General features: G+C 35.3%; 1 protein-coding gene across 4 annotated transcripts; it reads right to left on the bottom strand.

Annotated features, from left to right (window-relative positions):
- Positions 1 to 497: 497 nt before the first annotated feature.
- On the bottom strand, positions 498 to 16,954 carry LOC18434718 (myosin-11). 4 transcript variants are annotated; one of them, XM_020667538.2, is made up of 40 exons: positions 16,469 to 16,910; positions 16,312 to 16,394; positions 14,211 to 14,339; positions 13,843 to 13,986; positions 13,558 to 13,703; positions 13,261 to 13,417; positions 13,052 to 13,110; positions 12,484 to 12,643; positions 12,219 to 12,368; positions 11,968 to 12,104; positions 11,728 to 11,874; positions 11,374 to 11,475; positions 11,208 to 11,265; positions 11,008 to 11,109; positions 10,867 to 10,904; positions 10,548 to 10,674; positions 10,284 to 10,454; positions 10,056 to 10,187; positions 9,851 to 9,960; positions 9,610 to 9,670; positions 9,122 to 9,299; positions 8,711 to 8,916; positions 8,494 to 8,613; positions 8,230 to 8,328; positions 7,836 to 8,057; positions 5,441 to 5,580; positions 4,753 to 4,867; positions 4,209 to 4,262; positions 4,013 to 4,096; positions 3,702 to 3,872; positions 3,305 to 3,463; positions 2,864 to 3,070; positions 2,615 to 2,758; positions 2,382 to 2,452; positions 2,189 to 2,288; positions 2,048 to 2,104; positions 1,657 to 1,713; positions 1,468 to 1,548; positions 1,224 to 1,306; positions 498 to 891 (listed from the first exon to the last, which is right to left on the bottom strand). In XM_020667538.2, exons 2-40 carry the CDS (start codon positions 16,312 to 16,314, stop codon positions 768 to 770), a joined length of 4,605 nt encoding a protein of 1,534 aa, XP_020523197.1. In that variant the 5' UTR covers positions 16,315 to 16,394; positions 16,469 to 16,910; the 3' UTR covers positions 498 to 767. The 4 variants fall into 4 exon arrangements, with proteins under 4 accessions (XP_020523197.1, XP_088706551.1, XP_088706550.1 ...); XM_088850425.1 differs by having other exon boundaries at positions 3,305 to 3,460; XM_088850424.1 differs by having other exon boundaries at positions 16,312 to 16,954.
- Positions 16,955 to 27,127: the final 10,173 nt, after the last annotated feature.

Genomic DNA, 27,127 nt, shown 5'->3' with positions numbered 1-27,127 from the left:
GAAAAGTCATTGTTTGGGACAAGTCATTTGGGGGAAAATCACGTCAGCAGAGAAAAGATAGTGCCTAAAAAAAAGGATGTTTTTTTTTATATTTTTTGGGGCACAAAAAGGGTTTTAAGAGAATAAAATTAGTTTAGGAGTTTGGAAGATACAAAATTTAAAATTTTCATTATTCAAGATATGCTTTGAAAATTTGGATCTATTGAAATATATAATTTAAAACTGAGGGGTATGGTGATATTTTTTCTTAATTATATATTTTTTATATTCCTAAGAATAAGAATTATAGATATTTTATTTGTTTAAAAAAATTAAGTTAATGACATCAAGGTTTTTAAAATATTAGATTTGTTAGTTTTATTTTTTTTTATGCCAGAGTTATTGTAATAAGACTATATATAAATGATCTTCTTCAAAAGAATAGAAAAAAAAAAAATAGATAAAAATAAAAAAAAAGTATTCCATGACAAGATCACATTAGTCTGACCACGATAAGGTTGACAATCCGCAAAGAATACCCCAAGCCTCTTTAACTTGGGCATGCCATTATGAACAAGACAACCACTCTTACAATTGAAGAATTTCCTTAGAAACGTCAGCTTTTACTTGAACAAAGGATCATTAAATGAATGAATATCCCTCCCAAGGGAAGTAAAAAAGCGCCTCAATGGAAGGCCAAAAATAATAATTGCATACATTGAGGTGGGGGGAGAGAGAGAGAGTGTGTGAGGGAGAGGATATACATGTTAGGAATTAAAATGATGAGCTCAATCGGCACGAGGTAATAAGAAAGCAAAGCTCGAGTTCTCGCGGATCAACGGTGGAGGATCGACATCAGATATGTCAATCTGCTCCATGGACTTTGATATATCATCCACTGAGAATGGTATGCTGAAAATTGAAGAGGTATGTTACACATCAGGATTCGAAAACAGAACAATAGTCCGAGAATGATTTTATTTTCATTGGTTAGATATAATATCTAGGAGAAATTTTCTATGGGCCCTCATACACATAATTTATGCATATTTGGAGGCTGCCAACTGCACAATCTTGATCGGACAACGACAACATGTTGACAATAATATCACAGGCTAGTGTCAATTGTTTTGGTCAGCCACAACTAATGTACGATAATGTTGTTGGCTCATTGCTACACATCCGATCAAGATCAGATCGCTATGTCTATGGCAAATCATATAAAGATCACCCTTGTATCTCACCTAGAGTCATCGTCAAGCAAGAAAGAATTGCTGACAGCATTGTTGGAGTCTTCAGTCATCAAGACCCTCATGTTAGAAATAACCTGGCACCATATATTCCCATCCGCAAAGTTCTTATGAACTTAAAGAAAAAAGAAAGAGAAAGAAATAAAAACTCGTATACCCAAAAAAGGATCATAGAGCTAACGACAATCATCCTAATGATCCAAATGGTCTGAGTAATGACATCCAATATATTACTTACATCTGAGGAAACACTGTGTGTGCCATACTTATCATCCCAGTACATTGTACTGATCCGATACAATTGCTGAATACTAAGCACCTGAACAATAGAGAAAGAATGTACCCATATGAATCCTGTCCCTGCCAAGGAATTACATATATATTACCAAAACATTGGTTTCCAACTCAATATAAGCAGGACACTCACAGGGCAAAGATCATGACTGATTTCATCCAGAGATTTCTTTGGCTTTTGATGTATGACCTAGACAAAAAAAACATAAAACATGAGAAATTTTTAAAAGATCAAATGAGGAAGGCCAGTGCCCTATGCAGAGCCAGAAGAAATTTCTGTTCGCGAAATAGCGAGGTTCACACTCCGATGAGTCTCGGTACCAAATATCCATTCTGATTTACAATTTTTGTGTTCAAAGAGAGAATAATATTCTTTGTTCTGCAAATGATCTCACAAGAGTGATGGGTATGATACAAAGATCATAGAAATAAGTGTCTGCAATGATTTTCTTTGATTGAGTCATTTATTGGTCCCTAAACACGTTATAAATTGAAACAAATATCAATGTTTGAAAAAAAAATACCAGAAACCCAATTGCTTGTCTGATATGCTTGAGCTCATCCCATGCTGAACCTGCATACTGTGATTCTTTGTGGGTTCAGGCAACAGGATTATACAAAAACCACCGGAGAAAAAGAGATTGCAGATTAATAAAAGCATACACCTCATCTGTTGCTTTATAACACCAGTGTTCAAGTTCAGCTAAGCCAGCCTTGACATATTCACCATTGCTAAATGAACAACACTCTCGACGCAAGAGAAGGCTGGTATCATAAAGAAACACATCAATACACACAATACAAATCCATTTCCCATTACACTGCGTTCAAAAGAAAGATCACGAAGAAACCTAGTACCTGTTAAATAGCTGCACGTTGATGAAAGAGAAGATTTGTGTGAACACCTTTCTCACCAAAAATGGAGGAACCTAGGGTCGATAGAGAAAGTTGTCAGGAAAAGAAAGATGTGTTTTTGGGGTGGGGGGGTGGAGGAGGAGAGAGAGAGAGAGATGCATGCTATTGGAAATCAATGAAAAGTAAAAAAAGGAGAAATGCCTGTCTATGGACAAAGTCAATTACTTTCCACGTACATGATTTTCTTTTAATGTGTTCAAGAAATTGCCAAGGCTTTTGACAATGCCTTGCCAATGAGCAATTAGAGCTTGCTGAGCAGCAGCATTTGCATGAGAACGAGAAGATCCCTTCACCAGGCTTGCTCGTGATGTTCTTGGAGCCTAGTAGTTTCCAATGTGGAATAAGGTTATTTTCTAGAGTCAAACATTTCAAAAGGAGAAATATGAGCAGCAAAGCCATGAAAGAAGCGAAATGGAAGGAAATACCTGGATACATAATCCCAGCAAGGGAGAGATCTCTTTCTTCAAATTGTCACGGATCATTCCATATATTTTCTCTACATAAGCTGTAAGTTGCTGCTTAAACAACAAAGCTGGGTATTTGGCTTCGACTTGGCGTAAGGTATCCACTCCACCAATCACCTCACCATTTACAAGCGAAAAGCCTGACCCTTGAGGTGAAGCTCTAAAGCTCTAAAATTGGTAGCGTAAAAGATATATTAGTTTCTTTATTCATACCTCAAAGGTATTTGAACTTCATTTGCATGCTAAATGTCAACCTAACTTTACATGATGATATTATCATGCTACTAGAAAATCATAATTTAGCTACAAATATTTAATAATATACAGGTAAGGTCATTTCTTGTCAACGTTTAGAAGTTAGTCATTCAAAGCATAGAATCAAGGAGGGGATCGGTCCCTTACTTGGGTCATCCTTCCAAAAAGAGTAGCTGATGAAGACCGTCGGCGCTGTGGAGCCATACCCGCTGCTCCACTAGCTTTTAGCGTGCGTTGCAGGAGCAACAAAAGAGTTGAAGCATTAGAGAGCCAATACGCTAAGACATCATTATTCTCTTGGGTCTTCTGCAAGGATATCAAATTTTTACTTAAAGATGGTTTAATGATAGAGAAATCAGCTCTCTCTCTCTCTCTCTCTCATACACACACACATACACAAAGACAAAAAGGAAGGGGGGAGGAAGGGGCATGCTCTCCCATGAAAGGATGCAAATATGAACTTAGCAATGGAGGCAAATGTGTGAAGTCCAACGAATGAAAAGGTAAAGATGGTGGACAAATTAATGGTGAGAAAACAAGTTACCTCAATAGCATGGCCTATAGTCTGAATAATACGGTCAAATACACTTGTCCTCTCAACCTCAAATGATCGCCACTGAAGAAGGCATTTGTAGATAACACATGCAGCAATTGGTCGGGTTCCAGTGAATCCCAGGTCTTGTGATATACACTTTATCAACAAGTCCTGATTCTCCTGCAAATCGAAGAAAGCAAGATATGCATCACTCATCAAAGCCAACTAAGCCACACAGTAAAGACTATAAAAGACTCCTGGTTGGATAAAAATAGGCTAATTAGAGGACACAGTTTTTAGGGTGACTTTGAAGGAATTGCCTGCTGCTTTTCATTAAGAGACTTCTGTGGCTTATCTTCTATCTCCAGTAGGTCCCGTGAGGTGGAGAGAGCACTATTGGAATCCTGGGGAAGAAGTGGTGTTAGTAGTGAACATGTTCTAAGGATCTCCATCATACATAGGGAGACCATATGAAACTATATGAGCAATGCACAGAGGGAATCATCTTCAACTTACTGCCATCGCGGCCTTTGGATCTATAGTTAAGACATGACCATTCTCTGGACTCCTCTGCCATTGAACATGAAGAATTTTCTGGTTAGAATGCTTGTGTAGCAATAAAGTAAATAGCACTAGTAAATAGCAGAGTGTGTGTGTGTAGGAGAATGATTAGGTGGGATTAATGGATCACACTCCATCTTAGGGGTGTTTGTAGGTTCCCAGAACTCTCAAATGATCTTTATCACACTCAAAGATCAATTAAAAAAAAGAAAAAGATTTAGAGTTCAGAATGAACTTCAAATCAAAAGCCTCTATAAGATAGTATAACAGACCCCCCTCCATTTTGATGGACATCAGGTGCTGGATATTTTCATCTCAGGTTCATTCTTTTGGGGAATGGTTTTTGGGTCATTCAGCATTAGGATTCGAGCTTGGGATGCATTGTAGTGTTGCAAATGATCTTAGCATGAATTGAGATGAATTGAGAAAGTTCTAGATTAAAAAAAAATCCCTCCCCACATCCCCCAAAACACATGGCAGAAAAATGAATGTGAACTACCTGAATGGTTGATTTAGAACGCCCGGTCAAAAATTTATTATTTGGTGCAATGGATAAGGCCTGCTGACGAAGGACCTGATTCTCTGATTCCAAATTTGACAGCTTCTCCTCAAGCCTACTCATTATAAAGCAAATGAACAGGGAAAACAAGTATAAGTGGAAGTCTATATGCATAAGGAAAAATGCATCTTTCAGCCAACATAATGCACCTAACAGAAAATATCTAATCGTATGATTGAATCGTCAAGTTTCAAAAGGGAGAATCTTTAGAAACATGATCAACCCAAATCTCAATTATAAAAATCAGAATCCACGATAACTGCATCTTAACTCTGTAATTGTCAAACATGGTTCCTACATCTGGATGGTCCTGACCCCAAGAGTCAGAATGAACTCTATAACCCGCAAATGGCTGTGCATCTTTTGTGCAGCTACTGGTATCACCATAACCCCAACCACCAGATTTCACATTGATGGCTAGGACTGATTGACCCTTTTGAGCCAAACTTAAACGGTCTTATTCCATACTTTCTTCTCTTTTTTTGAAACTGTTAACCGTGTCTATTCTATACTTTCCCAAAGTACTTAAGCAGATATAAAAGTTATAAAAATACTGAAAGATTCATCCCATCAAAATAAAACTAAATGTTGAGTTAGCTCAGCCCATTTGTCAAAGCACATTAATCACCTATGCAGAGACTCCTGAAGGTGATCTACTTTTCCTTCTGACTCTTCTAATCTTTTCTGCCTGTTGTTGCTTGTTTCAAGTGTTTCAGCGTACTTCTTTTCGGCATTATCTGCCCTTTGCTTTTCTGATTCCAACAGGGCCTGTATGAGGAAACAGCAGAAAAGAAAAGAAAAACAAATAAACAGATTTAAGTCATCTTTATGAGTTCTAAGAGAGAGAGAGAGACTGAGAGAGAGAGAAATTCTTCCCAACACCTATAAGCGAAAATGAACAGTGATTTCGCCTATGCTCATCACCATCCAAAGTTCATCGCACAGTCACGATTGTCCGGTAGTGTTTCAATTTTCATTTTTTTTTCTATAAATCAGAATGATTTGAAATTTGGAGCGTGTGTACATCTTAGTGAGACGCACCTACTAAAAATATGAAAAACTTATATTATAAAATATAAATCGACAAAAATACCCCCATAAATTTCAAGGCTATTTTGGTCGATTTATATTTTGCGAATTATTTTTTTTATATTTTTATTAGATCCTCCTATTTTTGATGAACACACGTTCCAAATTTCAAATCATTCCGATTTGTAGAAAAAAAAATGAAAAATGAAACACTACCGGACAATTGTGACCGTGTGATGAACTTTGGACAGTGATGAGCATAGGCGAAATCACTGTTCATTTTCGCCTATAGGCATTGCGTGGTGTTTTCCATTTATATAAATATATATATATATATATATATATATATATATATATATATATATATATATATATATATATATATATATATATATATATATATATATATATATATATATACACATATATATATATATATAGATATATATATGGAAAAAGCTGGGATTAGCCCACTAGCTCATATGAACATATGGGCCCAACGACCTAGATTGAATTGGGCTGATCCGACGGTCACGTTATCATTTCGTGTTTGAATTTTAATTTTTTTTCTATAAATCCAAATCACTTGAAATTTTAAGCATGTGTTCTCCTCATCAAGGCGCACCTAACAAAAATATAAAAAAAATTATTAGCAAAACAATTGATCAAAATACCCCCAAAACTTTTTGGGGGTATTTTGGTCAAGTTTTTTCATGTAAAATATTTTTTTGATATTTTTTGAAGATTCAACTATTTTTTATGAACACACTCAAAAAATTTCAAGTGATTTGGATTTGTAAAAAAAAATTAAAATTCAAATGCTACCGGAAATCTGTGATCGTCAGAACGGTCCAGATTCAATTTGAGCCGTTGGGCTCATATGAGCTAGTGGGCTAATCCCAGCCTTTTTCTATATATATATATATATATATATATGAAAAATACTACGCAATGCCTATAGGCGAAAATGAATAGTGATTTCGCCTATGCTCATCACCGTCTAAAGTTCATCACAAAGTCACAGTAGTCTGATAGTGTTTCATTTTTTTTTCTACAAATCGGAATGACCTGAAATTTGGAGCGTGTCCAAAAAAAATAGGCAAATCTATGAAAAATATCAAAAAAATATTTTACATGAAATTTTTTTTTATTAGGTGCTCCTCACTAAGATGTACACACTCCAAATTTCAGATCATTCCGATTTGTAGAAAAAAAATGAAAATTGAAACACTACCGGACAATCGTGACTGTGCGATGAACTTTGGACGATGAAGAGGATAAGCGAAATCACTGTTCACTTTCGCCTATAGGCGTTGGGAAGACTTTTCCTATATATAGGCGTTGGGAAGACTTTTCCTATATATAGGAAGATGCTAGGGTGACCTCACTAGCTCGCAGGAAAAAATGAGCCCAACTGCCCAGATTGAATCTGAGCCGATCTGACGATCACGGATGTCCGGTAGTGTTTGAATTTTAATTTTTTTTTTTACAAATCCAAATTACTTGAAATTTGGAGCGTGTGTACATAAAAAATAGGTGAATATTCAAAAAATATCAAAAACATATTTTACATGAAATAAATTGATCAAAATACCCCCGAAAGGTTTCGGGGGTATTTTGCTCAAATTGTTTTCACGAATTATTTTTTTTATATTTTATTTAGGTGCGGCCTGATGAGAAGAACATACGCCTCAAATTTCAAGTGATTTGGATTTGTAGAAAAAAAATTAAAATTTAAACACTACTAGACATCTGTGTTTGTCAAATCGGCTCAGATTCAATCTGGGCCGTTGGGCTTATACTATTCCATGAGCTAGTGGGCTCACCCAAACTTTTTCCATATATATATATATATATAATGAATTGGACCATATAGGACCCTGGGAATTTTATTGCATACGATAACAAGAATTGACTGCAATCATAAGCAACATGTATGATATCAGATGTCCGCATTGAAAATAACCGTTTAGGTATGCAATATAACTCCCTACCTTCAATTTATCCACCTCAGCAGTTAAAGACTCGATCTTCTTTGTATCCTGAACAATAACTGGGGTTTCTTTAATAACAGGAGGGGCTTCCTCTATAGCTTTTCTAGCAGCCTCTCTTTCCTTGACAAGCAATGCATTTGTTTCATCTACTTTAGTTTGCAAACCCTGCAAAGAAGCTTGCAATTTTGCAATTTCTTGTGCTTTTGCTTCCTCCAAATCTGTCTGCACAGTTAAAGATTATATTAATAAAGATTATAATCGCCACATTGTTCATATTCTTTTGGGCACTAATTGTGGACTGCAACAATGAAAGTGCAATGATAGGAGTACTCAAATACCCATGAACAATGATGACTTGGCTTCTTTATAGGAAGTTCATAGGATCTAACTTTACCCTTAATCGCTTTTCTAACTGCAAGCGCCATGTGAGTTCTTCCACCCTTTTTTCGAGCTTATCCTTAGCTTCTTTGAGTGCACCTGTTTCTCTTGCAGCCTGGGCCAAATCATGGATATTTAGATTCCCCAAAGAGGCCCATAAACACATAATTGTATAACACGTTATCTAAGTTGTAATAATCGATGGCATCATATGAATCATTAGGATTCCTGTGATATGGACAACTCATCAATGTTGATAGATGTCATGAGCGATACTAACCATTTTAAGTGTTCTAAGTTCTCTCCTTGCAATCCTTCTCCTCCAACCACACTGAGAAACAATTGCTGACTGCTTTAACTCCTTATAATATCTATGAGCTCTGTAGCAGCGCCATTTTGCCTGGAAATATCATTTTCAAGTAATGATCAACTGACTGGCAGCTAATTGGGAGGATATAGACAAGTCTGTTCACAACTATAAGAATCAAGGTACCGACCTGGATAATGATTGATGCCCTAGTTTGTTTCCTAAACCTAAATTCATTGCGAGCAGCCATCCCCCTTAATCCTCTCTGCAGAACAATTGCCAATAATCGTAATCTTATGTAAGTCTTCTTCACCACATATCTACGCAAGTTCTTTTGAATTTTCACCGCAGCTGCTTCCCTTCTCATGTGTTCGTATAATTTGCAGGCCAAAATCCCTACGATTCAGGCCAAAAGTCAAGTGGAAGTAAAAAAATCACAAAGAAAGAAAAATGAGGCAGGAAGCTTGCCACTGATGGGGAGATCAAAATCCTAATATTAATGGGAGCATGAAGAAACCATATGTAAGTATATATTTCTTGTGTGCATGTGTATGTGTGTGTTAAGAAGAGCATTTATTCTTTGAACACATCAAGAACAGACCTCGCCACAGTGATTGCACATGGATGGAAGCCTTCCGCAAAGCAATGAATTGCTTCCGAGCAATATGTGTTTGAATCTGGCGCTGAATAGTTTTAGCTGCATTATTGAGTACCTCAGCTCTACGGGCATCTAACTCAGCCATCTGGCCTGCTCTTAGGAAGACCTTTGTTTTCCCAATCTGTAAATCATATGGAAAGCATAATCCTAAGATCTCCTTATATAATCATTCAAAGTAAATCTTAAGATTGAAAGCATAATCATCTCTTTGCATAAAAAAATAAACTTGATTATCCATAAATAAAAGACAGAATGCGAGAAGTCCAACATTGATGCATTTGATGTGACAAAAGTATCAAATGTTTTTTGGAGAAAGTATTTCTAGAATCATTTGATAAGGGGATGTCCACAGCATTTCCATGATAAGTGACTTACTATCTAAAAGATCAAAGGTGTGAGCCAAATCTAAAATAGTAAACCAGAAAATGTACCTGGAACCCTTTCAACCCCTTCTTTTCTATAATCTTCTTGCATGCAGTCTTCTCATCATAGCTGTAAAAGGACCATCATATATTACTGACTCTCACAATTTTTATTTTTATTTATGTTTTACAAGGTTACATAGGAATGATGTAGTGCTATGAAAACCCAGCTGCTACCGTCTTGACCCAAGCCCATTTAAATTAAAAAAAAACCCAAAAAAAGTACTATTCACTACAAGAAACGACATACTTCCCATCCAGGACATCAGGGGCAAGAAGGCCAAAGCGGTGCAGAAATTCGTAAAATGTCCTCCTAGTTGGGTAGCCAGCACAACTAATTCTAATTGCCTCAAGAACACCCTACAAAACCAAAATGAGTGTCTAAATTTTTATCTGACTGACTAAATGACTAGTGAATAATAAAAAATCTAAACCATTTATATATATTTTCTCACCCCACATCGCAATTGTTGAAGGATGTTCACATTTTCGAATATAGAGGGTTTAAGAAGATTGTTTGGCTTCACACATCTAATGTAATGAGGCTCTGTTGAATTTAGAATCTCCATTAGGGATTGCAGTTGTAGCTGCATCAACAAAACCACAAACACTATCAGCAGTTTATGATTCAGTTACAAACACAACGAGGTATTACTGGAAACTGAATGCAAGGGCTATCAGACCTTAAAACGAGAACCAATCGATGAGAATTTAGATGATTTGGATGTCTCCTCAGGAAGTGGAAGGAACAGGCCAGCCACGAAGGGGCATTTGGAAGCACTCAACAAATCTTGATGCTCTGCCACCACATAATCTTTGTTTTTGTCCAAAAACAGGTCAGATTGATACAAAACCTGTAGCGTATCAAGGTAAATTAAAAAAACCAGTGAAGTTAGAATCACTAATCATGATAAGATCCTTGAAGCAGTAGATTTGCACTGGCATACCTCTCCTGCATAATGAGCAATGGTGAAATCTGTACGAGAAAGTTTTGGCTTAATGAAGCGTTTGTGAGGTTTGAACGTCTGGTAGAGCTTCTGAGAAAATGTTTCATGTGTTGACTTCGGAAACATACTGGAAGAAAACAAAATACAATTCAACAGAAAATCAGGGCATCATCAAAATTTATAGTAAGCGTATCCAAACAAAAATGTAATCAAAGCCCATCCCACAAGGAAAACCATCGCCTATATATCCTGAAGAATAGTAGCCTAGTGCTCAAGGAAGCATCAATAACATAGACTAAGTATCAAAGAATAAGCATACCAAGCTTCATCGAGGAGAGCAATAATACCTCCAGGTTTCTGCAAAGAATACGATACAATTAAAAGATTTGGATAGTGACAGCAGCTAGTGTCGAAAATATTTATGCCAATTCAAATTAAAGAGGTTTGGAAAAAACTGAACCTTCTCGATTAGGTCTAGCACATCCTGATTATCAACAAATTCTATGTAACTCCAGTCGATTTCTTCTTTCGTGTACTCTTCCTGCTCCATCTTAAACACATGCTGCCAATTTGATTTGGACATTATGGTAGAACCCATTAGGAGCTTTTCATAAGCCATATATTATCCCATAATCTACTTGCAGGAAAAGTTACCCTCACCTGATTGAAGTGTTGCTGAAGTTTCTCATTTGTGAAGTTAATGCAGAATTGCTCAAAACTGATCAAGATGAAATTAATAATTCAAAGTCACTACATAGAACACCAAGATCCAAAATTAGGAGAAAGGGCAACAAAGAGGTCCGTCCCAATGAGTTTCATAACTTACCTATTGGTCTTAAAGCTCTCAAAACCATATATATCAAGAACCCCAATCAGAGATTTTGAGTTTTGATCTTGCCCAATTGAGACATTAATTTTGTCGACCAGCCTGAAACAACAATATTCATAGTTTTCCTTCATCATGCAATCTGTTGCTATCATGCTTTTGGAATTCGCAACCTAGAAGTAGTTAGACAGGGTATTTTCAAAGAATAAAGAAAGTAAAATAATAAATCAATATATATATATATATATATAAACAAAAAGAGCCAACCCCAATTAATTGGGAAAAGGCTATGATGATGACGATATATAAACAAAAAGAACAAAAAAATGATGGAGCAAATTAGCAGCACCATACCAATCAAATAAGCGAGAATATATAGTCTTGGCTAGACCATCTCTGCTAACAGTTGCACCAAGAGGATCAAGAGTTCGTGTAATAACTTCCTCAGGAGTTATCATCACGCGCTTGCACAATGCATCCTCCAAAGCCTGAGCGTCACACCTGAAATCACAAAGAAATATTGTGGTAATGTAATCATATGGCCATATGTCCAAGTAATGATGGAAAAGCAAAGAGTGATGCAATGAGGCATACATGAGCAATTCAGCTGTCATTTTGAGATGAAACCTAGATTTGTCATCTTTAAGAACAGATGAATCTATTTCCTCACCCTTGGCAAAATCAATATTGCCAAGGTGAAGAATGGCTGCAATAACTCTGAAAATCGCATCCTGGCAAGAAAGAATAGTATTAGAAAATTCACTGTGAAGAAAAGATTAAAATCCCACTTGTCTTCAGAAATATTACAGAAGCAAGTTCTCGAAAAGCAAAATAAAGAGTACCACCTGTTCTTGCTGGCTAATTCCAACAATATCCATGGCTCTCCTGGTGGCCAGATATTCATGGGCATCACTCACACCAGCCAGGTCATAGCAGTTAGATTGGTTCAGATAATGGAATGATTTAGGGTTTCCCAACTTATACTTTTCAGTGTCCTGTCCAATTCAGCAAGCATATGTATCGTAAATTAAAAGAAGGGAAATGTAGAAAATCAACCACTAAACTAACAAATTCCAGTAGTTGGAAGGTATCATTAAAAATAATAACGACCTCTGGTGGTGCTGCACAAAGGAGGTAAAAGCAATGGTAGTTTCGTTCAGGATCTGAAATTTGGCAAACACGAGATCTCTCAAGAAGATACGTTCTGATAGCTGCCCCAGATATCCGCCCACTCTTGTCAAATTGGATCTCCACAAATTTACCAAAGCGACTGTTATTCATAAAAAAATAATATCATTATGATCCAGACTACCAAAAACAGGAGGTGCAAAAATCATAATGTTTTTATTAGTAATTGCCAAAGAAATATTAACCATTATGCAAATACTACACACTTCCCTACTTAGGGATTTTATGACTGCAGACATCCCAAATATGAAGATTTGACAAAAGAAAACATAATGATCATGAGATAAATGAACAGCCTAAATTGCAGGCTTTGTGGGGTATCATCTTGTCATCTTGAAGGAAAGTTATGTTGTTCCTCAAAACTAAATGATTTCAGTCATATTATCTCAAGCAGGTTTTAAACAATTTGCATAAATACTATGTAATTCATTGAATAACTAAAATAGAAAGCAAAGAATCAACACTACTAAAATTTAGAATCATGACTCACCTGGAGTTGTTATTTCTAACGGTTTTTGCATTGCCAAATGCTTCAAGAACTGGATTGGACTACCACAACATCATGGAAATGATAAAAGGTAAAGCCAAAGTCAGTATGACTACAGATGGGAACAGGAAGAACAACTGGAGAAAAATAGAAAAAGAAATTCTCAGGACATGGCACTAATTTTCAGTAAAAAAATATTTCAATAATCTTACTTCTAGAACTTGCTGTTCAACTGTCCTTCCTTCAGTCCCCGTTCGACCACCCATATAAGCAAGATATCGCATAAGCATCTTTGTGGTTTCAGTTTTACCAGCACCACTTTCTCCACTGACCAAAATTGAGTTACTTTTTCCTTCATTTATCATAGCCCTGTCGATACATGATATATCCATGAGGACAATAAACACTGAAATGCCCATCAGCAAAGGAAAGACGACGAAGAATAATCAGAAGAAGAAGATGAGAAATGGAACTCTGAAACATGAGGAAAGAAACCGAGCCTACACTACCTGTATGCGACATCGGCAACAGCAAAAACGTGAGGACTTAGCTCTCCAAATGGTGCCCCTTTATATTGCTCCATCATGTGAGCTTCATACAAGTGGGGAAGTCTTTGAAATGGATTTATTGCAATCAAAATACTTCCAGTGTACGTCTGCCACAGTATTAGCATATGAGTCCCATATACTTTACCTCTGAACTTGCAATCCTTTATTGAGACTGTGAGTATACAGCACAGTTCCAATGTATATTGAACCAAGAAAAGGAAAAACCAAAGTTAAACTTATGCTTACATATATTTCATTGAGTTCATATCTAGTAGACAAGTTTTTCAAAACTCCAGGCTCATGGAGATAGGACAGCTTTGTCATGTCATCCACTCCACCTGGAGGAGCTTCCATATCCTTTGGGTATACTTTTGCCAAATTTGCGACAACCTGCACAATAAAAAAATGTACAACATTCTAAATCGACCAGGCCGTCAAATCGATAAAATGAGGATGGCATGTGTGCATGTGTATTGGGCAGGAATAGCAATTAAGCAAAACAAAGTCCACGATAGAGGGATCCAAACTATGTGCACGTACACATGCTACATTGATGGGTCATGGAAAACAATTACATAATTGAGAAGAAAAAACAATAAATAAATTGTACTTACCATTTTCCCATTAGAGGTTTGAATCTCGATATCTCCTCCATTTATTTGGGTTACTTTTCCATCAGCCCAAGCTAATGCTGGATCTTCAACCCATACATGGGAACCAACAACAATGCTTACTGGAACAGCCTGCAATATTTTAAATAAAAAAGATGAAGTGGATTCTTAGGGTAGATAATATTCAACCAAGATGTGACTATCATATATGGTATCTATAGGACTAAAACATTGAAATCCAATTAAAATGGAAAGAACAAGGACAACTCCAAACTTGCATTTACGTTAGTGTGTGCTAGGATTATAACCCATCATGATTAATAAGAATCAGATTTCAAATATCATAACAGCTTCACTTGCATTAGTCCAATAAAAAGTATATATCAAAAAATATATCAGAAACATGTGGTTTGTATTTTGCCACAATAGCACCAAAGGCTTTGGTTGCGAGGTAGACATCCAATTTTGAGCAAGAGAGGTCAAGGATCCAAACCATGAATTTTGATCTGAGCTAGGAATGGAATTGGTTCCCTATATAGAGAAAACAAATGAAATTTATATTCAGATCACACCAATATCATCATTAAATACCTGAAATGTGTCTTGTTGGCACCCTAAAATTTGAAAATTCTGCTCCGTGAACTTTGTGTATCCTAGAAACTAATTGGATACGCTATTAAATATTTGACCCTTTATCTTCAAAACACAACCTCAGTAGCAGCGATAAGAGTAGCATGGATTCTCATAGCAAAGCAATAACAACTCTCGCCAATTCCATTTGGTTAGATGGGACAATGTATGAAAGCATAAATCTAGTGGCAGACAGAGGATCAGAAGCACAAGGATTATAAGCCAGGCGTCGCTATGCAAATCATGTTGGAGATTCAGTGTGCACATACAAGGACTTTGGAAGACGTTTATTGGTAGAAAATATGCTAAGAGTGTGGCTCATCTTACTGAGCTTTTGGTCTTCTCCCAATAGCCAGGGATCATGGAACTAAAGCTGTTAAGGCTACAAGGCTCTTTCAGTGAACTTAGTGTTCTCCTCCCAATAGGTTACTGGAGGCATTTCAGTGAATGTAATCAAATGAGCCAAAAAGGATTCATCCATTTCATGAAGACTTGCATAAGTGATGGAGGAAAATTATGATGTCGTCTATAGCATTTCATTTCAGCATAGTCTAAGAGAACCAAATGTGGTGATGGCCTTCCCAAAAGACGCCAGAAGCTCTCTGCGTAGCAGAGGCTTCTTTTATTTTGTTTTTGCTCCTCTCTCCTAAATAAGTATCAAAGCAGATTTAGTTAACAATCCTAGACTCCATATGCTCCAGACCTAAGCAGAGCCATTTTCTATTCCACAGAGGGTATCAACGTCTATATTAAAAGTTATATTTGCAACCCTTACATTATCAATTCATGCTATGAAGATACAACTGAATGGAGATTTAAGAATGTGCAATTGGCCAACAGAGTTATGCAATTCTTAGCATTGGAACCCTTAAAGGCATTAGAATTTAGGAGTGCTTTACATCACCTCTAACAACTTGCAAGAGACAAATGCATTATGGAGACTTCAAACACATTCCAAAGCTTGCTTCGGTTTACATATAAGTCACTGACGAAAATCCAATTGAGTCTTTAAAAGAATGCTTGATAACTACCTTCAGTTTCTCAACTGAAACTACATATATCCTCGAGTGTAACTCTTTCGCCTAATGCTAGTTGAAGTTCATCAAAAGTAAGAGAAAAATTGCAAGATGTAGATAATGCCACTGTATCTAATAGTAGCTTGTAGCCAAAAGTTATAACATATTACCTCAGCATATTTTATATATAAAAATGAAAAAGCATTGGAATTTTTTATATCCTCCCAGTCAAAAATGCGTAAAAGCATAGGATAATACCGTTAAACCACAATCCTTAATTAAATGAAATTGACCATGGCGGGAGGGGGGGTTAAGAATTCACACAAACCACATTCAGTGCTAAAAATAACACCCACAAAATCCAAACTTTTATACACGTTCAAAAAAATCATTAATTAAACTGTTTTTACAGCGTACAAGAGAAGAACTAAAAAAGAAAAACCGCCCAAGTTGCATACCATTTCTAGTTCTCAGAGGAGCTTGAATTCAGCAGACAATGAATTTATCACCAGAATTTCCATATCCAGAGGCGAAGAAAAACCTACATTGAAGAATGTGAACCCAAATTGGCATCTTTTAAACTCAACCCATCTAAACAAATTAATCCATACCGACCCCCAAGAGGCAGGATTTCACCAATATGTCCTCCCAATCAATGAAAGCGAAATGACCCAGTTCCCAAACCAGAAAAACAGAACGTGGGTTCTTCCTGTTTCTCTCTCTTCTTCTTTCTCTCTCTCTTTCTTAATCCAGGAAAGCAAAATGACCCAGTTCCCAAAACCAAGAAACGGAAAATGGGTTCTTCGTGTTTCTCGCTCTTCTTCTTCAGTCAAGAAAAGCTTGATGACCCAGCTTCCTAAACCGAAAAACAAAACATGGGTTCTGCCTATTTCTCTCTCTTTTTCTTCCTTTTCTGTCTCTTGTTCTTGTTCTTGTGTTTTCCAGTCTTTTGGGGGGCTTTCTGTTTCGGAATCGACAGATTTGAAACACGTTCCTCTCTCTCCATCCTCCATTTTTCACACCCTTTCCCCTCACTCTCGGATATTCGTGGCTGCCATCTCTTCCTGGTTTTGAGGCCCTTTTTACTTGGGTTTTTTTCACAAAAAAGAAAACGACAATGCAGGATCAGAAATTTAATAATTTATATAATTTTGATTTGCAACGGTTTTGGGGAGTTTGGAGTCTTGAAACTCGATTAAATACAACGGAAGATCCTACAGTGTAGTCTCGCGGGAGCAAGACCATGTGTCTCCAGCCGGACAAAAGAGTACTTAAGGAGGCTTAGCATGGTTTTATTTCTACTCCCTCGGTCAGGTGATTTGGGAGAATTTTTTTTTCAATATGAAATTTTAGTAACCACGTTAAAGATTGAACAGCTTCTATTCAAATTTGAAACGTTATTTTTTCTAAGTGTTTAGAGGGTGCAATTAGGCACTGTTTTTTTTAGTTTAATCTATGTGTTAAAGAGTTGGGGTTCTAAAATTAATTGTAGGTTGGGTTTTAGTAAGGAGTAAATAGGTCATATACTACCGAAGGAGTAGAATATCTTTTGGCTTTTTAGATTTTCCCACTTAGAACTCTTGAGATCAGCTTAAAGGTCAGGCATTATTATTTATTTGTTTTATTTAAGAATATATTTTGTCAGCTTAGTGACTCGGTGGAGGTGGTAACATCCCTAAAATCTTAAATTATAAAAATAATTTTACAAAAGAGGCTGAATGGATGATATATTCCTGCGTGAGCATGTAATATTTTAGCATGCTTTAATATGTAAAATTAATTTTTTTCTTTTTACTAAGCGAGTTTTTTCCATTATCATGTTGTGTACCTTTTATATTTAACGTTCGTGTTGTGTCTTTTCATCTTGTTTTATTTTATTTTATTTTTTTTGTAAGGGTTATATTAGGGTGTTTATAATATAAATAACTTATATTATAGAGTAATTTATCATTGTATTCAATAAATTTTGGATAATTCTGTACCATTGTTTTATATATAGATTATTTTTATAATAAAGCTATTTTTACATATTAAATGGAGTTTGACATTATCTACATGGATGTGACATCACCCACATGAAGCATACTAGAAATATTAATTGATCCATGAGGATGATTTCATGCACCATCTAGAGGACATCACAACCATTTTAATGACCAAAATTACATTTATTAAAAAAACTTCATGTACAAAACAAGGGTATATAAATGTTCAAATTTTGTAGAGTATAATGATAAATTACTCTGTAGTGTGAGCACCTTAATATAAAAATGGATAGCAAAAAACACAACATCCACTAAAAATTAAAATGGATGGTGAAGAGATTAAAAAAAATAACATTTATATTTTTTAAAACATAAATTTCTAAATTTAGATCATTTGTTTTCGTGGAGATTATTGAACTATAAAATTTTGAATCGAAAATTTATTTTTTTAAATATATTTCGTAAGGAGACTGTGTAAGTTGGCAAACTCACCAAATACTTTTCCTTGTGTCTTATTATCTCCATATATATCGATGTGCTGTTGTATGGCAGGGCGCTTAGAAGAGTTTGGACTGGCGGGCCCGGGCTTGAACCATTGGACTTGGCAGATTTAGGATTTTTATGGGTTTATGCATAGTTCCATTGTAATACAATGAAATTGCTCTTTTAAAAAACTATATTTGTGGCATTTTTATTAGAAAAATTGTTTGGTACGGCCAACCACTGGTTACTATGCGAGCCGGAGATCTATACTGTCCGCCAAACAATTTCCCTTAAGTAATAGTCTTCCAAAGAAAAAGTATAATCACCCGTTCAAATATTTTCTCCAAAAAAATATCATTTTTAGTTTTTGAAATTCATTTATTTTTATGAATTAATAATTTCTATGCTAAAGATTATGGGAAAATATAGAATGAGACCATTTACCTTTGAAACAAGGTGGTCACAATAATCTTGACCGTTGGATGTGAAATTGGGTGGCTGCAATTATTCTATTGACCAAGCTCAAACTTCAAAATAAATTTTCTGGAATTTTATGATACATCCAAGCTATCAAATTTCACATCAAATAGTTGTACGAAATTGTGACCACTTTGTATCAAAAGTAAATGGTATCATTGTATACAATCACACAGATTATATATTTCCTAAAAATTAAGATCGAATTCTATTTAAAAAATAAATTATTAAGGGGCCTGCATTTCTACATGTGAGTCTGTGGCACGCATGCTAACCACATCCTTTATATTGGGGTGATGTTTGGATAAGGTTGGACCTTTGAATAATTAAAGTAAGGTGCACATCCAAATTATGTTATAAGATGCAGTTTTGGCATCGAAAATTTTTAGGATGGCTCTAGAATATATTTTCATAACGAATTATAAAATTCTAAAATAAAAAAGTGATTCAAATCAAGTAAATCTATAAACATATGAAAATCTTGAAAATGGACAGGTCGGATAATGTGTTATAAGATGTACTATTTTTTAGACTAGAAATCTCTTTTTTTCTTTTATTCATATTCATACATTTCCATGTCGAGATGATGAATTAGATAGTTTTCCAATTTCAAATAGCCTTTTTGGATGGAATTTTGAGATGCACTTTAATTCTGCAATTTAAAGTTCAACCTTATATAAACTTTTTTCTTTATATTAACCTAAATTTTGAAAGGTAAAAAATTAAGTTTGTACCCTAAGAAAGATCAAGATGAGTCCAACCCCAACAATGAATCGAGACCGCCCATTTGGTGGATATTAAATTTAGGCCTTCTAGAACACAAATCAAAAAAGAATTTTCTGAAATTGTTCACATAATGTCAATAAGGCCATTCGAAAATAGTATAAAGGATACTCTCTAATGTCTAGACCAAATCGTCCAATCAAATAAACTACTTACGTTCATTTGGCTAAAAAAATAATTTTAGGATACCTTTTCCAAAAACAATTTGAGAATATTTATCATAGTGAAAAATATATGTATGGAAATTCCAATCAAACAAGTACTCTTAACATAGTTTTGAAAGTTCATTTCATTATATTATTATTGTTATAAGTCGGATGCGTAAAATTACAGGATGTGTTTGTGTGTATATGTTTATGGCCAAATCCAAGAGAATCTAGGGCTAAAATCCTCTCTGATTTATGCTTCAAACTAAACAATTAAACTTTTCGATAGACAATAGTAGGGTATGCCGAATTCCAACATCTCTTCATCATCCATAGAATCATAGTTTTTCAGAAAGATGACCGATGGAAACCTAAAGAGAGAGAGAAGAGAGCAGGGCCCAAAGTCAAGTCTCATTCTCTCTCTGATTGGATGGATATTTTAGGTTTTTGGGAAATTTATCACAATACATCTAAGAACTAAACTATTTAAACATCTTACCCATGTACGTTCATTTGTTTGCTTTCTCAAATTCTCTCTTTAAAAACTGTTGTATGATTTTCTTATAGAAATATTAAATATGTGGAACATACCTGCCACTCTATTGACATAGTCACGATGGGAGTATCGTGGTGCGAGTCGCCATAGCATAGACAAGTAATTGAAAATTTGCCGGGTCGATTCAGAATTGCTGGAGTTATCTTAATATCAAGAGCTCGAAGCTCTGAGTCGGAAAATCATCATAAGATGAACTCCACCGACCGATTTACTATAGTGATCCAACCAACTCTTATACAAGACTTCATACTATATTTCCAAGGAGACTGGGTGAGTCAAATAAAATGAAAGAAGCAAAAGTATACAATAAGTCCATTTACTTTTGATATAACAAGATCGCATTCATCGTTATCCATCAAATGTGAAATCGGGCAGTTGGGGGCCATTATTGACCAGGTTCAAAGTTAAACAAAAGAATGTCTCTAAATTTGTGGCATACCCCAGATATCCAATTTCACTTCTGAAAGTTAGGGCTAATTGCCACCTTCTTATAACAAATGTACATAATTTTATAATAGTATATGGAATTATATCAGTCTAATTAATATATGTTAGGGCTTTGAGTAATTTGATTATTAGAGGTAGGATAAGGATAATGCTTTTAAGTTATTATTAAGCATTTATTGATGTTTATCTCATCATCATCATTATAGCCTTTTTTTTCAATTAAATGGGGTCAGCTACTGGTCTGTCATTCTACATTATTAAAGCTTATACCCTCAATAAGGCTTTCTTATGCTTATTTAATATCCTAAAATGAGCAGTTTGATTGCTTTCTTAAAATTCTCTTCCTATGATAATTTAAGGCAGTGTAAGGATATTGCTTACTCTAAAATTATCTCACTAATGATAGGATATCGACCATGATAAACCTATTTGGCTACTTAAACAAATTTTAAGACTGCACACCAAAAATTAGAAGGGCAGTGTTCGTTCACCTGCCTCCACCCTCTATCCACGTGAGCTTTATGACTGCAGTTTTAGATCTTTTCCAACGCTTTTTAAGAGAAACCTATGGTTTGTTTTAAATCTTTTCCAAGACTTTTTAAGAGAGAGCTATGGTTTGTACTATATGGAAAAGTATACAAGAAACCATTTGTTTTTAGTACAAAGAGGTCACAATCATTCCTATATGTTAGATTTTAAATTGAGCGATTGTAAGTGCGTCATACACTAGACTCAATCTTCACAAAAAAAAAAAATTTGAACTTCGTCGCACATCTGAAGCTGTAAAATTTTTGAGCTAATAGTTAGAAGCGATTGTGACCTCCTTGTAACAATAATAAATGGTCTCAGAGTATACAATCTCTCTCTCTCTCTTATAGGAAAAAATTTATATAAAGCTGAGGCTCCAAACAATCAAATTAGAGCCGTCCTCACAAATTTATTTAGAAGAAGTTATTTTGATGCCCAAATATCCTCAAATTGACCATCTTAATGTCAAGATGCATGGACATGAGAAAAAAAAATGGATTTAAAGGTTTGGAAATAGTGCATATTGTAACTCGTTTTTGGACTGCCAATTTTCAAGATTGTCAAGTTTTCATGAATATCTTGATATAGACAATTTTTTAAGCTTTAAATTTTATAATTAAGAATGAAAATATATTTAAGGTTATCATATAGATTTCTAGTACTGAAATCACATTTGTAGACACTATTTGAAGGCGCGCATTACTTTGCTTGTTTAGAGCCTCGTATCTATATAAACCACACCCATATATATATATATATATATATATATATGACTTCTTGATTTTGTTCATTTCTTCCTGTCCATTGTCTTGTATTATTCAAAATTCTTTGTTTGGTATCATCATCCACATAAAATCCCACCATCCTCTTAACCATCCTGTAAAGCCATTAACTATTGCTTTAGCCACTTCTTGGTTATGGTTGCCTGCCATTTTATTAGCAGAAGCATGCATGGTCATATGTCTCATAACATCTAGTATTTTTAATTTTGATAGTTCATCAATTTGCCAATTGATTATTGATCTTCCTGAATAGGATACAGCCTGTTGTATCGAATCTTCTTCCATTTGAATATCAACAGGGGTAGGTCTTTTATGATATGGTAAGGTTGTTATGGGTTTCCAATATTTCCCATAAGCTATTTTATTGATGGTGTCCATTAGAGGTGTAGTATCCATAAATGCTTTTTCTTGATTTTGGATTGTATCTTCTATAATGGGTTCTTCTTCTGTCAGCATCATTGTTTCATGCTCAGGTATTACAGCTTTTCCTTTATCAGAAGACTCAGGTGTTTGAGAAGTAAATGTTGATGGAGGAATAACGGTTGATGGAGGTATTCCTTTGATATCTAATTGGGATAGTTTGGAAATTAATTGATCCATAAGGGATTTATTATTTTCTCCAATATGAAATTTATTTTTATTTAACTCAGGAGGTGGTTTGAATAATACTGATTTAGGAATAGAGGGTATAATAGCCTTTTCTTTGGATACTATTCTTTCTATTCTTTCTGTTTGCTTCCCTATAGATTGTAGATATAAGTTTGTATAATTGTTTTGTTCTACAATATGAGGTATGTATTCCTGTTTTTTATTTATTTCTTTAGGTATAGCCTTATATGGTGTAGCCACTATATCATAGAATGATGGAGAGTGTATAGGCTCATTCTTTTTTGGTATACTTGCCTTGAGTATAATACTTTTTTCAGGTGGATGTATACTAGCTGTTGTAGTACCATCAGTACTTATATATGTTTTTTCTTCTATTGTTTGAATTTTATCAAATGAGGGAATAATAATATTCTTTTCCAAACACATATCTTTTAACCAATGAAAGAATCCTATATTTAGTCTTTCTTTGTGTAAGAATTTATTATATTTTTTATGTAGTAATTCCAATAATCTAGGTGGTTGGAATCTTTTTAAATATCATTCTCGTATATTTTTATTTTCTTCTGATAAATAATCTTTTTTGAGAAAATCCTTATTTATTTTTCTTTGTTTCCTTTCTAGCTTAGCTGCTAGATAGGCTGCTATATATTCTTCGGAATATTGAGTATTGTCATTAGTATCATCCTCTATTTGTAGTGTACATACTTGGAAGTCTTGTAATTCTTCTATACTGTGTTCCGTATTAGAAGTTGTGGGATGAGTTTTAGATGTGTATGTTGGAATTACAATATTATCTCTAGTCCTATGTGTTCCTTGAAATTGCATATCTGAATTAGATGAAGAAGGGTAATTAGGAGGAGGTAATATAATAACATTTGGATTGTGTGAATATGATTTTCTACTTGGTATGTTTTGTTTATTATTGCTTTTCCTATTTATATTTATATCATCCTGGGATTGCGACTTTTTAGGTAAAGTTTGGAATTGAATTTCTACATTACCATCTGTATGTTCTATTATATGATTGGGAATATGATGTTGAGGAATTTCTTGTGGTTGATTAGCATTTTGTAATGCCCATGATTGAGGTAATATAATATCTGACCATTTTATGGTTTTTGGAACAATCATATTAGATTTTTCTATATTTGTTTGGAACAGGATTGTTTGATATTTTTGATCAAGTTTTAAGATATTGGGGCTTAAAGTATTCATGACTTTATAGTATATTCGATATACTATAGCCAGATTTTGTGAACCATGGACCATATTAAATCCATGTGTTTTGAGATTTATTGTTAAGATGTCTAGGATATTCGGGTCGGTTAATGAAACAGAAAAATTTGGAAAACAATTAAAATATATTGGACCGCTTCAGAGGCTGGATTCAACCATGCCGAGTAGAGAGTCTGTGAATATATTGTATCTTGAATCTCTTAGGCATACAAGCACAGAAGTGTTCAACCCTAAACGGGTCAAAGGTTTTACTGCTATTTGAATGAGGCCAATGTGTAAATATTTATAATTATTTTCTTTATGTTTTTCTATTACTTTTTTTGAGAGTAGGTGAAAGTCTTCTTGGTTTTGTGTTACTGATAGACTTTCTTCTACAGTCTTGATGGCGTAGCCCATCTTAAGTTTAAATGATCCTTTATTATAAACATCATGAATTGGTACCTTAGGAATATTCCAGTTTTGAATATTTTCCTCAATATCATTTATGATAATTTGTTCTTTATTCTTGACTCTAAGTTTTGAAGATGAAGGTACAGATTTATCGGTAAGATTCTTTATGAGATTAGCCATCCGTAGGTTGCGGATAATGACAATCTGGACATTCAGTGGCCTTAGCTTTTTTCCCTAAGCGGCTCTCCTGGCCTTAGCGGTACTTTTCGCATCGGCGCTCACTTGTCTCTTGTCTTAACTCTCGGACCAACTTTCTTGGTGGTCAATCTCACTTAGTTTCCTATGGTAAAATGTATCTTTATCTTAACCTATGGAGTGAAAAGAACAGTTTTACAAATTCTTCAGTCGTAACTGTTTGCACAGTTCCACTGTGGAATAGTTCTACTGTTGTAATTTGTTTTGACAGTGTTTCACTGTTATCGCTCTGATACCACTTTGCGCCAGGATCTACAGCACTGTCATTTGTATATATTTATTAGTTTTTATGTTTCAGGTTTCAAGACTATGATCAGGATTATAACAGGTATGTAAACAACAAACTGTTGTACTGAATTAATGATTGTAAAGTTCTATAATAATTAAGACAGAACAATAGTATTCCTATTAGCGGAACTATTGAGATATCGATTACTATCCACTGAGCATAACTATTATCACCTATTTTAATATTGAATAAAATCTTAAATTGCATAATAGTCACATGTAAACATAAGCAAGCACACACTGTGTTCACACTTTATTATATGGAAAAGATATTACAGAGAGATAAGAAATCTTACATGAAAAAAATATTACAGAAGAACAGAAGAGAGAGATAAACAGAGGGATAAACAGAGAGATAAACAGAGTAGTTTCTGAAACAGGGAAATAGAAAACTTACTGAGCACATAAACAGTAACTGGAAAATAACTTCCAGTGATGAGGGCAGTATGAAGGTAAATCTTGGATATTACAATCACACATAAGTAATAAAACAAGGTAAGAGAGAACCTGGTTGAGCTATGAGGGCGAAGATAGCTTCAGAACTATTGCTGTACGAGTTTAGAAAGGTAGGTAGGTTTGTATCAGTCGAGGTACAGGGTTTCTCAGCTGCAGAGAGGTTATAGGTGCAGGTATAGAAGTTACAGGTGCAGAGGTTATAGGTTCAGAGGTTACAGGTTCAGAGGTTTCGAAGGTTGCAGAGGTCTGGAGGGTTGCAGAGGTTTCGAAGGTTGCAGAGGTCTGGAAGGTTGCAGAGGTTTCGAAGGTTGCAGAGGTCTGGAGGGTTACAGAGGCTCAGAGGTTATAGAGGTCTGGAAGGTTGCAAAGGTTTCGAAGGTTGCAGAGGTCTGGAAGGTTGCAGAGGTCTGGAGGGTTGCAGAGGCTTCGAAGGTTGCAGAGGTCTGGAGGGTTACAGAGGCTCAGAGGTTATAGAGGATATGAGAAGATATGAGAGGAGTGAGGCCCTGCTTGAAGAAGCAGAGGGGCTTCCCTTTTATATTGAAGGCTCGAAGGGAATCTCTGGGGCGATAAGATGGACAGGTTGGCAGGATATCGTCGGCAGAAGGTGACAAAAGAGAAAGATGCTTTTGTCGGCAGAAGGTGACAAAAGAGAGAGAGTAGTGGACTGGTAAGAAGATAAGAGCGAGAGATAGTGGAGAGCATAGGAAGATGCTCCTCGAACAAAAAGACAAAAATTAAAAGTAAAAGCATCTATGCACAGTGGCGCTTTTGGCCTTATTACAATCGGAATACAGTGTTTGTTGTCGGCAGTGGGACCCTTGTTTGTCCCATATGGTGTCTTGCTATTTTGTCGCTTATTGCTTCTCTGGATGGTGATGTCATGGATGATGATGAAGTTATGGTCTCTAACTGAATTCTTCTGGATCATCCTCTTCCGGATCTGTTTCTTCTGGATCTGTTTCTTCTGGATCCTTTTGACTGAGTTGGAGGTACCTATTTGTGTGGAGTGGAGAAGATGGACTGTTTCTTCGGAAGATGTGGGTTTTCTTCCAGCTTCAGCAAAAATTTCTTTCATTTGTTTCTCCAGTTCTTCTTTGGAGGCATGTGGGTTGGTTTGAAGCATATTTCGAAGGTAAGTTGGAAAATCAAAAGAGGTGTTTGGAGTATTTGGGTTTTCTTGGTATTTAGGTGTTTTGGGTGGTATTCTTTTTGGAGTGGCTTTGGTGAGATCCATTTGGAAGATATCCCACCATTTAACAGATATGGTTTTTCCCAGACGAGGGATGTATGTATAATCATTTGTGGTATTGGGTGATATGGTATAATCCCATTTCATAATCCAAGGGATTTGATACAAGGCCATAAAGTAAAGGTGAGTGTCAACTGAATTATCAATATTATTATATTGTATAAATTGTTCCTGCAACTCCTTAAAAGCAGGAGGTAAAATTATAGCAGTTGATCCCCACACGAAATACCAGTTTTGAAACCAAGTGGGGAACCTTTCAAAAATAGGTAGCCTGAACTGTAAATACCAGCTATGTGTATTGTTAGGATTTTGATAATAGAAAAATTTGTGCCAAACTTCTATGCACTCAGCATATTTAAAATACTTATAAGAAAATTCTGGATTTTGCAATTTCTTCCCTTGTGCGGGATTGGAACCCCACTCAGTATAAGAAAGAAGTTTCTTTATCTGTACTTTTGAATAGGCTATGATCCTGGTATTCTGTTGAAAGTAGTGGACAACAGAGATGGACCCTGTTTCCATTAGGCTGGCTTCATAGTATTCTCGAGTCTTAACCCCATTGATAGGATTAAGATGATTCAGTAGGTATAATGGTGCAAGC

Source organism: Amborella trichopoda, chromosome 10 (genome assembly GCF_054954075.1).
Source record: "Amborella trichopoda isolate Santa Cruz 75 chromosome 10, AtrichopodaSantaCruz75HAP2 v2.0, whole genome shotgun sequence".
Lineage (NCBI taxonomy): Eukaryota > Viridiplantae > Streptophyta > Magnoliopsida > Amborellales > Amborellaceae > Amborella > Amborella trichopoda.
The sequence above is the reverse complement of the archived record's forward strand: the minus strand, read 5'-3'. Positions and strand labels throughout refer to the sequence as shown.